Source organism: Lemur catta, chromosome 2 (genome assembly GCF_020740605.2).
Source record: "Lemur catta isolate mLemCat1 chromosome 2, mLemCat1.pri, whole genome shotgun sequence".
In the NCBI taxonomy this organism is placed as follows: Eukaryota; Metazoa; Chordata; class Mammalia; order Primates; family Lemuridae; genus Lemur; species Lemur catta.
Window position 1 is genome coordinate 75,500,218 of NC_059129.1, and position 16,626 is coordinate 75,516,843.

General features: G+C 38.6%; 1 protein-coding gene and 1 long non-coding RNA gene across 3 annotated transcripts in view; one reads left to right on the top strand and one right to left on the bottom strand.

Annotated features, from left to right (window-relative positions):
* The window catches only part of FILIP1 (filamin A interacting protein 1), a 167,671-nt gene that overhangs the window by 45,035 nt on the left and 106,010 nt on the right, over window positions 1-16,626 (bottom strand). For both annotated transcript variants that reach the window (XM_045543906.1, XM_045543905.1), the window contains exons 3-4: window positions 14,808-14,981; window positions 7,413-7,591 (exon numbers count right to left, since the gene is read on the bottom strand). In XM_045543906.1, the coding sequence (XP_045399862.1) occupies window positions 7,413-7,591; window positions 14,808-14,981 (353 nt within the window). The remainder of the gene's footprint in view (window positions 1-7,412; window positions 7,592-14,807; window positions 14,982-16,626) is intronic.
* On the top strand, window positions 4,877-14,950 carry LOC123633009. Its single transcript, XR_006733525.1, has 3 exons — window positions 4,877-4,913; window positions 12,692-12,744; window positions 14,830-14,950. It is a non-coding gene; the product is annotated as an uncharacterized LOC123633009 (long non-coding RNA).

Consider the following 16,626-nt stretch of genomic DNA (forward strand, 5'->3'; position numbering starts at 1 on the left):
AAATTTGAGTCAACATTGGAAAACTGGCATACCTTACTAAAATCAGAATTCTCTTCCTGAAAAATCAGAATCGGCAACACTGGGCCCACAATCAGCCTGAGCTACCTTTTGGCTTTTCCTGGTAGTCAGAGTGTGTTCTCTCCAGTCCAGCAGTCCCCACCACTTACCCCATGTAGGCTGAAGAACTGGGTCTGCTTCATTCCCTGCTGCCTGCCTCTGGAGACACTTGAGTTTGAGACCTCTGTGACCTTTGTCCAGGACAGTTGTCAACTTCCCTGTCTAATTTGTTGTAACCAGCATTTACAGGGTCACGTGACAAAAAGAATGACAGCTAAGGGAAAGAGCTGCCTCTATTTGTCTTAGTCAGAAGAGGCCCCTTCTGTTATGTAGGAACTTATGAGTTTCAGGGACTATCTATAATAATAATGTCCTGAAAACTTCTTGAAAGAGATCAATTTTCTCAATGATTTGTTCATATCTAGAAACATTCTGCCAACCTGACTATTTCCCCTTACTGAGTTCTCACTATCTCTCATATTTAAATTCCAAATACCATCCTCCATTCTCATGTCTCTTAGGACTTTTCTAGAATAAGGGATATCAAATACCAGGACTGAGGCATTCTGACATAGCTTGTTAAAATTTTGTACAGTAAAGTATGTTTCTTGCCCATTTTCTCTCAAGCCTTCTCTTTCACCACTTTTCCTCTCATTGCCAGTTTTCTTTAATTATTTTTAATTTAATTTAATATTTTCTTTAATTTCTTTTTCTCACTCCTTTGTACAATATCATTAGGATTCTTTCTGGTCCAATTTCTGTTATTGTGGTCATGGTAGCTATAAAAGCCCAAATATATTGAATCTAATTAACTAAAACTCTCAGCTTAGTTAAGCCCTAAGATCCAGATAACATCTTCACCATTTTTATCTATAGTAAAATGTAATCACAACTGACATTTAGATTTAAATATAATCTAATAGACTCTGAGGTTTTAAGGTACAGTCACCCACTTAGCAGCACTATAAGATCCTGAATCATCAAGTATGACTTAGCTGGATTTTATAGTATATTAAAACAATTTTAAGGAAAGGAAAATGCATTTGTCAAATATTTCCTGTAGGAATAAAAGTAAACTAATTCACAGCATAACCCTTGGTCAGAAAATTTTGTTAATCAGAGAACTCATTTTCCTAGGCATCGCTATAAAAGTTATATTACTAAGACTCTAAAGAGTCTTTAATCAGAGGCCGTTAGCCCATTGACCTTGAGAATAAGAGTGCTATGAAGTTTTGGGAAAAGATCACACCCACCCAAGACCCAGCATTTTTGTACTGATACACGATGAAATGAAACTCAAAGGCATTTTTAATGGGCTCTTTCATATTTAATCCAGGAGGTGCCTGGATAGATGAATGACATGCTCCTAGTTCCATAGTGCTGTTAGTAGATATATTTTGATCCTCTTCTAACTCCAAACTTCCCAACCCTGGGAAGCTACCTTTTTGAGTTGCTATGATTGCCTGGTCCCTTCAAGTAAGATGCAACATCACTTCCTTTACACCATCTGCCACCCAGCCCACCTCTCAAAATTTACACCCAAGCTGTGCCCTAGGGGCAACACAACATCAGCTCAGCCTCCTTTATTGTAATTACATTTTCCCGTAGGAAGTGAGATGTGCATATTTCAAGGGTAAGAAGAATTAAAAGGTGGAGTTTGATCCTGCATTATTTCAGAAACTGTAAAACATATTCCAGCTTAGTCATTAGGCCTCTGAATTATAATTCCTCTCCTTTCTTAAAAACTGTCTATTCCCAGCAATTTTAGGATACTGATAGTACGTGGTATATCTCATGGCCATGTTAAGGTCTATGAATGCAAATCTTAAACCCACAAAAGAATGGGTCCAAGTCCAAGACAGTCCAAGTCATCGGCCAACTTTCCAGATCACTTTTCATTCTCCATGCATTGGGGAAAGAGGCGTTCATTTTAATCAGAAGGTAAGAAGTCAAAAGTAGAAAAAGTTGTTTGCTTGTTTGTTTATTTTTATTGAAAAAACTCAGTTCAAACCCTGATTCTGCCAAGTAATTATTGGCAAGTGACTTTGGGGGAAGGAGCTTCACCTCTCTGCTTCTCCATCTGCTGAATGGAGATAATAATTACACATCTCCTAGTTTTGTAAGGATTAAACAAGATGGTATATGGGTCCAGCTTATCAGGGGTTCAATAAAAGCTACCTCTACTACTGAATAGCCTCTAGCAGAGTGCTCAGCGCAGAGAAGAAGGCTCAGCTGTTTTCTGCTGACACATTTCACCTATTGATTAACTTTCTGCTTGATAAGACTTGAGTATTTACACAGCATCAACAACCTTTTTCTACAGAGTGCTTTGTTTTGATTCTCTGAGCTACCAGTGAGAAAAGTCAATTTTGACACCATGTTTTAGAGGTAGGGCAACTAAACCTAAGAAACTTAAGGATATTGTGCCAGGGAACCAGACATGAATCCTTTTGTGTAAAGAAAATCAGGAATGTTTCTGAGGATACCAGTCCACTAGAGCAAGTTTACAAAACCAGTAGGTTCTGACTGGTCATTCCCTTGCACAGGCAAGTATAATAGTACAGACTATCCAGTGGAACACCAGGCAAATGCCCACCGCCCCCTCCACATTGACTTAAAGGAATAACACCAAAATGGAGCTGGAAAGGCCCTTCAAGCCCCTGCTCCTACAGTCTCTGCTTCACAGGTTAAGAGATTTCTCTTGAGATGCTGATTCGTACTTGAAAAAAATGAACTTATACTTGGAAGCCTTGCTGCAATATTATATGATGATGTAATTATTTATGTAGTCCCAGTTGAGCCTATAAAATCCAAAAGCTTTAAAATCTATATCTACCATGATAGAGTTAGACAGCACTCCCCATATCACTCTCTCTCACACACACACATATATCCCGACCCCCAAATATTTCTTTAAGTTCCAGACCACTTTTTGATGTAACTGTGTTCTCTCTATTTTGACATTCTTGGAGCAGCCCTAATGAAGCTTAAGATTAAGATCACAAGTTTTGAAGTTCAGACAGGGAATAAAGTACAAACTTCGAAGGTGATCTCATGTGCTCAGAATTATGCCTTTAAAGGTCAAGTTGACTTGAAATATGGACGAAACCGAATACAGCATTTAGATAAGGGAGCTTTTTTTACCTAATCTTAATGCAATGAAAGATACTCTCAGCTTTATTATTAACAATGCTAATTAAGCCAATACATTTTTTTCATGCTATTTTATCTTTTTAATTTGGGACTATGACTATTTTAAAAAATAGATATGTTGTAAATGATGGTAATAAATTATGAGCACAGTCTGTTGACTTAGAATAAAAGAAGCCCAGAACATATATTACCCATTTACATACTTAATTTGTGCAATTTTTATACAAAATATATTTAACAACTCCTGAAAAGTGAAAAACAATTTCTATAGTTTTTACACTTACATGGCCTAGGTCAGTGGCAATAACAAGGGAGTAGTTTGGAAGAAGGCTTTATTTAGCTCCTCTATAAACATCATCAGCCTCCTATCATAACTACCCTGAAGAGAATGCAACCCAAGGAAAACACTGTGTATGCTATTCAAACTCAACTTCAAAACAAGTACCCAGGCTGCTCCTTTCAACAGACCACTGTCTGGAAACTTCAACCTTGAAGGTCTAGAGACATTGTTGGTCCTAAAAAATCTCTGTGGTTGTATCTTCATGATAACCATCATTCTGCCTTTTAAATTTTTGTGTGGGGAGCCTATCCACAAAAAATAAAACATAAAACAAGCCTTTTTGCACAAAGGTGTTCATTTGCACAGAAGTGTTAGACCAGTGGCCTGAGCTGTGTGATCGTGGTTGAGCTACATAATTGTTCTGGGCCTCAGTGTCTCCACATGTAAAATGAGGGACTTGAAAGGGCTGATCTCAGAAATCTTTTGCAATGCTCAGAGCCTCAGATTCCTGGCTTCATCAAATACCTGAATCTGGATGACCTATCAACACTTGCTACTGATTCTGTATGCTTGAGTGCATTTTTATTATCTTCAACCATTTTTCTCCAGAGGAAGTGAGGAACCCTTCCAGAGCAGGACAGTGTGGAGAATGGAGCTTAGGTGCTCCTGGTGCCAAGAGAGAGAGAGTCCCTTGCTCTGCCCACCCCGAACTTTACACTTCTACCACCAGACCGTAAGCGTCTGGGGCAGAGACAGCCTGCAGAGTGGCGCACCCAGTGGAAGAAGCTGAGTGAGGGATTATAAAGAGACCACGTAGGCTTATCCCAAGCTTCACTTTCAAACTTCTCTGCTCAAGCACACAGTGGAAACAAAGGGAAATGTTTCTGAAAGAAAGTTCTTGGCTCTATTTTTTGTTTACAAAAGGGACTTTTCGGGAGAAGGGGAAGGTAGTGCAAACCAAAGAAGCAAACAAAGGACTTGGAACAGTCTGCAGGAAGACTCCCACTCGTGCTCAGAGGTGCGGCTTCTTTATGAGCCGCAGCTCACCGTGCCCTGCAGGCGCTGAGCCTGCGCCGCGCCCGCGGAGCCGCACGGAGCGCCGGGCCTGGCGGAGCCCCTGAGCCGCGGCGGCCGCGGGCCGTGGTCCGCGCTGGGGAGGGGCTGCCCGGCCACTCGGCCCGCGGGAAAGCAAGCCCCAGTGTCAGCCTCCTGCCAGCTCCCATAAGTAGATCTAATTAGGACCGCTAACTTCAAAAAGAGGATTTAACCCAAAGCAGATTTAGCAGGGCAGTTTCCAAAGGGCGGCAGGAATCTAAAGCTTGACCTTTGAAAAATCCTACAGACTTCACTGCCCCAGGAATTCGTTGAGCCAGTCACGGTGGACGCCTCAGATGGCAGAGAAATTCAGAGACGCCAACTTAAGGTATCAGGGTCTTCGTGGGGATGTTTAATGGAGAATAAAGTGTGTCTGTCAGAGTGTGTCCAGGGCGTGTGCACTGGTGGTCAGTCAGGGTATTGAGCTGAGAAAAAACATTAACAGAAAAAAAAAAAAAGTTTAAGCATTAAAGTATAACCTGTTCCATCAAAAATTATTTTAAAACCATAAAGTGGATTGAAAATTAAGCAAGAGTTCAAAGGTCTCTTAGTGAATTCTTATCTAAATCATGAAAGTCTGGTGACATATCCCAGTGGCACTGATCAAAGTATCAAAAGCATGTTAAGGTAATTAAAAAAATTTTTTTTTACTTTGATTTTTAAAACTTTCTACATAGCACTTTGCTCAGGAGAAGCTGTTGTAGTTGTTTTAATAAAATTAAACAACTTCAGAAAAAGAGCATTGGAATTGTTCATCTAGAGTTGACCAATGGGAACCTAGTGGATAAACACATCTGGCATAGGCTCATTGTGTAATGAATGTAAGAGTACTCTGTGAACTGCAACCCTCTCTGTTGTACGTGATTATTTCAACTATTCTCACAGAACACAAAATTTAGGAAAACAAAAAAGAAAGAAAAAGAAACAGCCTGAATAAGTACAGTCAGTCCATCCACACGCCTCAATTAAACCAACACTCTGTAAGCGATCTTGTGTCACCTCAGGCATTTAGCTTAGGTGGGAAATTACAGAAAAGACAAACATCTGGTTCTAAATGAAATAAGTTACAAAGCAATCAAAAAAGGTGCTCTTTAAAATAATTTGATTTCAGATATTGTAAAAAGTCAGTATCAAGTTGCTACTTTTTTACCTGACCACATTCCAACACAGGAAACCTAATCAGATGATCGTTGTAGATATAGTCATGTACTGCATAATGACGTTTTCATCAACAAAGGCCATAAGATTATAATACGGTACTTTTACTGTACCTTTGATATGTTTAAATATGTTTAGATACACAAATAGTTAACACTGTGTTTCAATTACCTACAAGTCAGTAGAGTAACATGTACCTATTTGTAGCCTAGAACCAACAGGCTATCCCATATAGCCTAGGTAAATAGTAAGCTATACCACCTAGGTTTGTTTTAAGTATGCTCTATAACGTTTGCACAAGGACAGAAACAACTATTGATGAATTGCTCAGACTGTATTCCAGTTGTTCAGCGATGCATGACTGTATATGTAATTAATACTATTCTTAGAACCTTGTTTGAAATATCTGTAGCGTGAGATTGGGAAGTTCTCAGAGATTGAAGAGGTAGGGTTTATTCTCACTGGTTACCCCAAAATGTCAAATCAGATTGTCTATTTGTTCAAACATGAAGCTGGTAAAATTAAGCTTACAGGAGCTTAAGATAAGCATAAAGAAAGCATAAGTTAGGGATATACTACCTACCACTTCAGCCATTGTTCTCCTTTCCATTTCTCCTTCCTCAAGGGATATGCCAATTCCAATAATAAGTAAACATTACCAATAATTTTTCAAAATGTTTAACATAAACCTGTTCTGTTTCATGCTTTTATTTACTCTTATTGTGATAGTTTTTTTCTAGTATGTAAGCTAATCTGAGAAAACCAGATCTCTGTCTGTAACTGAATCAATAATAAAGTTGGATAGCTGTTCCCTAGTGGCTCTCAATATGCAAGTCCTAAACACAAAAGCAGACATGCTTGGTAAAGCAAAGCATCAGGATTCAAGGTCATCAGTTTCTAAGACTGACTTTCACAGACATCACCATTCAGCTGAGAGACAGGAAGGGAAAAAATAATTTTAAATGTACTAGAAAAAAGACTAGATAATATAGAAGAGTTAAGAACAAAGCTTTTCAATTTGAGGCCTCTGCTTCAAATGTGGCGATCCCTGGTCTGAAAAAACTAAATAGCTACAATAAATACAGAGAGGTTCAACACACTCAGTTTTTATTTGGTTTGGTTTGGTTATTATTTTATACTGAGTTTCGAGAGTTATGTAACTCTTTGAAAGTTAAGCAGGTGGTTCTAGTCATTAAATAATTTCTACTCAACCAAATATTAAGATTTTCTACATGAGTATTAAAAATGAATAGGATTCATTTATAATGGTTAAGTTTAAGAATTTGTCTTCCTGAAAACTGGATTTCAACTCCAAAGAGAAAAGCTAGGTTATTTCAAACAGAAGGCAATTAGTAGAGGCTTTTCAAATGTAGGAGCTTCACTGATCAAGTTCAAATTTAAACTCCCTGGGTTTCTTTCCAGCTATAAGGTTTTATGACTTTTAACATCCTTGTCAGAATGTGGGACCCTACTTATATGCACTCCCAAGCATATTCATGTAATAATCTCAGGTAAAGTTTATCTCACTCTCTAGGGTCACAAACCATTTAGAAACCAGAATTAGACCCTGGACACCTGTCTGTGGTGTCCCTGGACAGAAGAATGATCCCTGGACAGACAGGGATGCTGCAGGCAGCCAGGCGTGCCCGGGGCCATGTGTGCACATTACCTCTCCCTCTCCTGCTCCAGCAGGTTGGTGAAGTCGTCGCTCTTGTTCATGTAGTCAGTGTGCTTATGCTTCTCGTTCTCTAACTCGTACACAGTGCGCCTGTGACACTTCTCTGCCAACAGCAGCTGCTCTAGCATGCGCCGGTAGGTTTCTTTCTGTTTTTCCTCAAGTCTGTCCAGCTGCATAAGCAAACATAGGAAAGAGCTTGATATTTTATTTCATTTGCATATAACTAAATAATTTGCCTACATTGTTCTAGTGACTTATTACCTGAAGGAGAGAACAGTGAGTCTGGTATTCACTGCCATTTTCCCCATTCCATCATTTTCTCTATGCTGATTGCCTTTATAAACTAGCCATAATAACACTGCAGTAACTTCTGGCCTTCTGGCCTTTTTTTTCCTGTAAACATTATGTATGGTTCCTAAGCTTTCAGGAGAACAAACTCTTTTATAGTTTTAATGAGACCACACAAAGCCCTATACTCAGAAAGAAAGAGGATAACATCTCTTCTGATCTCAGAAAAATTAAGATCTCAGCATGTGCATATAGCAAACTTCTCCCCTGGGAAGTAATTATCATCATCACAATCTTTTTTTAGAGCTTGCAGCTATATGCATTTCTAGGAAATGTATATGAAGCATCCAAAGTCCTCTTTTTTCAAGAGATGCTAAATATAGGAAGGATTTAAAAACTTGTAGAGAATCTATATCTCCAAAAGAGGTCTTATCAAATATTACAGGGTGTTTTTTGTGCTTCTTTCTCTGGCCAAGCTATAAGAATTTCAAGGGATCGTGTCTTGATAATCTTTTTAGTCCCCAGTGCCTAGGACAGGGCCTAGAACAAAGTAAATGTTCAGTAACTGTTTGTTAAATTGGACCAAATCTTACAATATTGATATTTTCCTGTCCTGCTCACTATCTTACTCTCCCTTTCAAACTCTAGTTCAGGGTTTCTCAACTTTGGCACTGCTGAGACCAGGTGGTTCTTTGTTGTGGGGTACTGTGCATTGGAGGATATTTAGCAGCATCCCTAACTTCTGCCCACCAGATGCCAATAGTACCACCTTTAGTTGTGACAATCAAACTATCCTAAATTGCCAAATGTCCCCCAGAAGGAAAAATCCACTACCACCGCAGTTGAGAACCACTGATCTAGTAGAAACAGACATATTTAAAATGCATTCTCAGGCTGGGTGAGGTGGCTCACACTTGTAATCCTAGCACTCTGGGAGGCCGAGGCAGGAGGATCGCTTGAGCTCAGGAGTTTGAGACCAGTCTGAGCAAGAGTGAGACCCTATCTCTACCAAAAATGGAAAAAATTAGCCAGGCCCGGTGATGCACACCTGTAGTCCCAGCTACTTGGAAGGCTGAGAAAGCAGGATGTCTTGAGCCCAGGAGTTTGAGGTTGCTGTGAGCTAGGCTGATGCCACGGCACTCTAGCCTGGACAACAGGAGGGAGACTTTGTCTCAAAAAAAAAAAAAAAAAAAAGATGCACGGAAAACCGTTCATTTAATTAAAAAAATGTAAAATAAAATACATTCTCAGTTTCACCATGAACTCCCTAAAACCCAGTGGGGTAGCACCACATGGTCTGAGCCTCAGAGCTGTTCCCTGTTCCTTTTCTGTTTGCCTTTCCATTACAAGGAGGACTGAGGCTCTCTCTATAATGCATGATGTGTTCATTGGGAATATATCATTTCTGGGGCCAAAAATAAAAGAGAAACTGCTGCTATTATCCTTGTTATCTTCTTCCCAGATTTCTCTACTCCCTTTACTTAGGAGCAGGTGAACAGAAAGAGATTGGCAAAGAAGCCCACGTTAACTAGTGGCTGATAATATCTGAGATCATCAGGAATTGGCAACTTGTACTTTTTTGTCTTCTGATAAGTTTCTGTAGCCTTAAAGAGACAGACTATATAAGAGGTTTTCCCATTGGTATAACTCCCGACTACAAAATATTCTCCCCAGTACTCCCCATTTTTACAAGTGTGGTTTTCACCATATTTTATACAACTTATCAAACATTGCTGAAACATCATCATCATCATCAAAAATGTAGAAAAAGCAACTTTTTCCCCTTTTTGATCCTTCCTCCTTTATCATAAAATAGGACTCTCCATCCTTTGGAAGGTATTTGAAGATCAACTTCTGCCTATTTCTTCACTCTCTCCCCCATTCCTCCCTAAGAAAGGAGAGTTGACTTATTTGAAGGTTGTATTTGGATTGGGAATTAGAAATGTACAGCTCAGCTTTTTAATTTCCTATTTTTCACTCTGCCTGTCATAGGATGACACATTGTGACATCTTCCCCAGGATTTCTCAATATATCCAAAGAATTTTAGAGGGAAAGTGGTGGCGTTATTAATTGGATGGCTAACTGAGAAATCCAAAGAGATAGTCACTGCATGTATATCTGGAGGAAAAAAAAAAAAAAAAAAAAAAACACATGGAAATACCAAATGTTCTGGGGCAGCCTAGGCAGGGGGCAGACCTCAGCCTTAATACATTCTGTCCATATGGGCCTTCGAAACTGGTTGTTTGCAGGAGCTACAGTGCTGGGTTAGGCCACTGAAGTAGGTTTCTGGGGTCTCTGTGGGTAATGTTCATGTCATTCATGTTAGCACAACTTTACCCCAGTAGTAATTCCATTATCAAGAAGGCAGTCTTTTCATCGCTTATTGCATAAATTGCTAAATTTATTGGTGTGATTAGTATGTTTCTTAGGCAGAACTGCAGATCCAGACTTTAAACTGTAGAGGCAGTAAATTCTTCTGCTATAAAGCATTAATGTGTGAAGATCTAGCTTTCTATTTTAAATTTTGGATATAAGAACTAACATAAGTAGCAATAGGTCATCTCTGCCACATGCTGTTTCTTATTATTTTGTTTGGAACTACATCAAACTGCTAGGTAAGAACTGAGGTGACCTATCTTCTTGGCTCTATGTGGCTTGTCCAGAGCCTCTGAAGACCACTTCCCATAACTATGAATTTTGTAGATTCATTAATCATATATCCTGTGTACATGGCCTTTGGTTTTCAGGATCCAAGCTGTGGCTCAGTATAGAGGAATGGCTTTTATTAACGAATAGTGAAAGTGGAATAGGCACCTCTTATTTTACTTTGGAAATATGGATTCTACTTGGACAGAGGTGGAAGGAAAATTGAATGAGATCATCATAACATCAAAGGCCAAAAATTTACTAAGGAAAAAGTGTACCTGGAAGTCTTATCCTAATGTATCATGTTGGTGGAGAAGTGCAAGAACTTGAGAAGAAATTTCAGCACATTTTAGATAAAAGGATCATGGTTCAGGAGGTAGCTTTAGTATTGTTGCCTGCAGAGGGCTAATTGAAGAAATATTAAGGAATCGAGGAAGAGATAAATCTACTTAAGAGGAAATATGAGGTCTTAAAGACCAAATTGGATTTACACAAAAGGGGAATGGATCTAAGTGCTCTCAAAAATAGAGCTATTAAAAAAGAAGGTATTTTGGTCATTGTTGGATCATAATAGGTGCCAAGAGAAGATAGAGACATGAGAGCCCAGAGAACAGAGCAGTGTTACTCCCACCACAAAGAAGGTGTTGGGATTCAGGAAACAATTGAGGAACACCTGTAAATCTGCAGATAGTCTTTCATGAGATCAATTGGGGGCCCTTCCCTTGAAGACTGTGGCAGCTATTCAAAGTGGTTATATAAAATATGACCAGATTTAAGAATTATAATCTGGGAAGATTAGGGTAAGATATTTGAAGCATAATTTGTTGAGTTTCAGGGTCTCGGCTATTATAGATGGAGTTGCCAGTATTGCCTGGTCCCTAAGTGAACACACTTAAGAAACTTTGGGATGTAATATTTGAAGAAATCATGAGAGAAACAAAAGAGGAATCAGGCAGAACAACAGCAGGTAAGTCCAGACATGGATGTGGTGCGATGGAAAAGACCTCTTAGTGAGGATTATCCAACTCCAACTCAAGGATATGAAAGTAGGTAAGATTTATGTTAAACAAAGAATACTTTGGGCAGACTCAGAACTCCTTGATTTTTATGTCTCTCACTGAGGGAGACCACACAATGTAGAACATGGAAAGCAATGTTACAAAAACAACTGTCTGGGTCTGAAAGCATAGGGGAAACAGAAGCGAACAAACAAACAAGTCAAAAAACTCTGAGATCATAGAACAATAATAAAGAAAAGGACCACTTGAAGAAACTGGTTAAAATGGTAAAACAACAAATCAGCTGAGGCTTCCTACTACAGAAAAAATTGTGGCAGAAGAAAATATTTTTGTTTCCTTGAGTTGGACAAGTTACTCAAGGCTCAGAAAGTTCACACATGAGGGACAGCTATGTTTTAAAGAAGAATAGCACCTGAATAAAGGTATGATCCCTTCTAGGCCCCAGATCACACAGGCTTCAGAAGGGTTACCTTCTGAAAAGATGGGTTTCCTAGGCCTGGGCGAAGGGCTGGTAAAAGAAAAGGATCGAAGGAGTTTTAAATATGCAGGTGCAAAAATTGAGCACCTACAATTAGACCTAGGCACTGAGGAAGTCACCACTGCAAATCTCCAGACTTTGCAAAAACACAGGTGTGTTGCCAATGCCACTCAGTAAAGACAAAGACAGTACATACAAACAGGCTCTTCCACCCTACCTAGAGTTCACCATTTCCCATAATTATTAATCTTTTGATGGTAACAGGCTTTGTCTTATGTGAACAACTGCTCTAGACTGACCACAATTCTGTTGTAGCTGAAGATGTTCTCTATCTATTCACCTTCCCTTGGACATGCTCCAAGTCTCTGCTTTAATGTGTAACACTAACATGAGCCTGCATTATACTGAGTCCTAAGGTTAAGGAATACAATTTTGCTTGAGGTAAATTGATCTTGGAATTGTAGATTTTCTTGTATTCTTTAAATTTATGAGTATGAAGTTAGTACTATGGTAATTGCATGTGTCCCAATAATTTTTTGGATTTTTGAAAAAACTAGAATCTAGGGAATTGGGATTTCAGGATATATTAATGCAACTTTGAAAATGTTAAGAGGTCCAGGTCATTTTACTAAATGGGAAAAACAAAAACAAACTCTATCTAATCAATTGAGATCCCTCTAGCTAAGGTTGAGCAGAATAAGAAATTAGGAAGGAAAAAAATAGAGACCTTAAATTTTTTTTGGAATTTTGCTTAAAAATTATAAACTTTTATATTCTGGACTTTAATTTACAAGTAAGTGCAGGGGGATTTAATATTTGCTGTTTAATTTCTCCCCAGGTATTTGGCAAGGGAAAGAGGTCCACCATATAGGGTTCACTGCTTAACTTCTGGTGAGTTTTATTGGGTAACCTAACTGAGCCTAATTTGGTATAGAAATTAGAATGAGCAGTGATTTTTTGGCTTAAGGTGCAACATGGCTTCTAGGAACAAGAGCTAGAATACTTGCTCATAGCCTCAAGTGACTAATGAAACAGTGGTGTATGAGGGTTCCTGCCTCATGAATTTGAGAGTGGTACTCCTGCTCCTAGGGAAAAAGACTTGATGTTAATCCCAAAGAGTTAAGAGACCAAAAATCTATATGTGGTGGAAGAAAATCTTTTCTCCTCTATTATTTTATTTCTCTCACAAAGCAGGACTTCATTTTAGCAGTACTGGGAAAAGTATTAATCATTTCGGTCCTTCTCTCTCTACCTCCTCACTCATTTTCCCCAAAGAGAGGAATGACTCTTCATATTGTTGAGTCAAGAAGAAAAACAAACCAAGAAGTATGCCCAGCTTGGCCAATTCCACAAGGACAATTCACAGAATGGGTGCTTTCTGCTCTGCTCCTTTGTCTACAAGGCAGGAATATTCAGGTAGGGCCTACTTTCTAAAGGCAGGTCAGAAATTGCTCTCTCTGTGTTCTGTCCATGGAATTCAGTGGGGATTGGAAGCAATGATCCTGGGTAAGTGTTGTCTGCTCTGCAGGCCTACCTCTTCCTTGGGGGTCATCTCAAGCCCTACACTTGGGAGAAAAGAATTAGGAATCCCAGATGAGACCATTTATCTGAGCTGAGTTCTCCCATCTAGGTTATTATTAAAAAATATATGTTTTTGACCTCCATATGTACTTTACTGCTCAAATCTTCCCAAGTATGGAACCCATTAAGGATATGAGCAATTATCATCCTCAAATCTCAGCAAATACTAATGGCTAATATTTGTTGAGTACGTAGTATGTTCCAGCCATTATGTTACTAGCTTTATAGGCGTTGCTTCATTAAATACTCACAACAATTCTATGAGGTATATATTGTGGTTACTCCCACCTCACAGATAAAGAAATTGAAGTTTCAAGAACTTATGTGATCTGCCTAAAACCACACACAGCTAGTAGTGGGGGATCTCAGACATAAAAGTAGATCCAGCCTGTTGACTGCATCCTGTCATATTCTTAACATTTTAAGAAACGATGAGAATAGAGCTCCAGTTTATCCTTGTTGCAAAAACCAGAAAATTATAGGACCATCAATCTGTGTTGTGAATGCTGTCTAGAGCAGACCTTGCCTCTGAGATCTGTCAATCTGTCAAACTGAGCTGCTCCGAAGGCTTGACGTAAGTTAAAAGTTAAATGTATAATAAGTTGCTTTGGATTTTTAGTTTCTGTTCTGTTTTTCATTCACAATATTAATTTCACATCTATAAATTTTTTTACATGAATTCCAAAGAGTCAATAGGGCTAGATCCATAAACTGGTGCCCTAATTTGGCATTGAACTTCTACTACAATGTTACAGTATTTTTAAAATGTGGTACCATGAACAATTAATAATAATACTAAATAGTTCCTAGTACAATCTTATATAAAGGAATTAAATATAGCCCTATTAGAATTCCTTTCATCTTAAAGAATGTCCCTAAGCATTTCATTCGGATTTTTCCTCAATTACTATATTTTAGTTATTCATATAAGACCATTTTAATTATGACAGAGGCTATAAAATATCAAAAACCAGTGGCTCTATAACCATTAATATCAATAATAAAATCAATTTAATTTTAGGTTACTAATTTGATAATAATCCCAACAACTCAATGTTAAAACTGATAAGCATTTCAAATTTTCACACACATCATTTCTTAGAGAGGTAAAAGAGTAATATGTGTAACTGTCATAATCACATGGAAAAATATATTTCTGGCTCTAAGTATATTTAAGGAAAAGCTTCTAAAATTCTTGTCATTGAAACTTATCCGCTATAACCCTTGAATGATTTAATTATGCTTTAATTCTATATTAGTAAATCATAAAAATTTTGCCTTTGAAAGCAATGTTAAAGCATGTCAATGGAAGAATGTGGAGACAGCTCTGGGAGGCTCCCTTCCAGGGGAACTTGTTGGTGGTATGTTTTTACCTCTGAAATCGGTTTCTCATAGACATCCTCTCCTATGGACTTCTCCTGGGCAAGGATGGCATCTCGGTGCAGGACCCGAAGCACTTTCTCTGGCTCTGCAGACCCGTAGTGAGCCTCCAGAACTTCAGGCTTGGTTTTCTCGGTCTTCAGCATGTGGATCACATCTTCTCTGGCCTGTGGTAGTAAGTGCAGCAAGGTCAGATGGTTGATGATGTAAATCACATACTGGGCTCACAAGATCAACACGGAGCTTATTGAATACATCCCCATCTCTTCAGGGCTACTGGCAAATTCACTGGGTATTCTGTTGGTATATTTTTTATCAAAAGCAGATTGGCAAGCAGATCCTCTGCTTCAGGTTGCTAGGAAGCAGGCAAGCAGGAAAGAGGGTTTGTGCTAATATTAACTACATAAAAATTGCTTTATCTAAGCAGCAATTATTCGGGGGGTTGGGGAGGCAGGTAGAGATGGTCCTGGGATACTTAACCCATTTCAGTGCACATGAGGTCAGTAACAGTCTAAAAATTTCTAGTTTTCTATGTATGCTCACAATGTAGTATTCAAATCTGGTTTAAAATAAAACCCCGCTGCCTCCATTCTAGTTACAACTTCACGTGTAATTACCAAACAGCCTTTATCGGTGAATTCCTGTTTCTCATCAAGTGATACATTTTGCATGGAAACATATGGTTGGGAACTCACATAGTGCTAGTCTGTCCTTTTCAATCTAATGTATTCACAATAAAGGTGAAATTTTATCCCTTCAACACCCAGACTGTCAGTCAGATGAGTCAGGTTGGTGGGTCGGAGTTGTTCTTTTGGTTTCTTAACACAACGTGTTAAGAGTGTTGAAGCTCTCAAGAAAACCACGATTATAGGTTTTATATCGTATTGTCTTTGATTCTCATCACATATTGCAAATACATCTGGATGGTATTTTGTACTGATTAGTAGGGATGATCTTGCTAGTTATGATGGAGCTGACATTTGCTAAAGGTACTCCCATCTGGGCACACACTTGGAGCAGTTTTTCCAGTAATGGTGATGGGTAAGAAGTATCCTGACTTTATTCCAACTTGTGCTAAAGAACAAACTGGTTGGGAGCAGAGTTTCAGTCTGTGAGAATAGAATAGAGTTTTCTCCTGTATTAATGCTAATTGTGGGCTTGAAATTATAAATCTGGCTCATGGTATTCTATTTTTTTCTTTTTCTTTTTTTTTTTTTTCACAGCAAAAATTGAGCAGAAGCTCATGGTATTCTAAAGAAAGATAACTAGTCAACCACAAGTATTCACAATAGGACCATTATAAAGTTTGTCTTTCTTGAAGTTTCTCACTTTTATTGCTTTTTAGTCTCTAAATTAATCTAATTCCAGATGGCTAAAGACTAATTTATTACTAAAACATCAATGAACTTGAATTTGCAGATTTGCAGTGTCTCTGCTACATTTACATGTACTCATTTCCAGACAAAAATGGAAAATATTTATTTTGAAGAACCTAGAAGTTTGGAATGTTAGTGAGAAAAAGTCAGAAAATAGTTTAATGGAAAGGCAATGTGTCTCTACAAAAGGTAAAAGAGCATAAGTACAGCTTCAGTGTCAGGCTAGCCTGTACATTATGCTAATTAGAAAAAACTGCCTACTTCATCCAGGAGATACAGCCCTGAGTCAAAGGGCAGCTTACCGAGTGAGTGAGGAGTGGGCTATATTTTAGCTCCTGTTCATCCCCTCTGCCAGGCACCCTTGTGCAAGGCATAACTCCATATCTGACCTGAAGGAGCCTTAAGTTACATAGATTGCTATTGGTCTTCAGGCAGG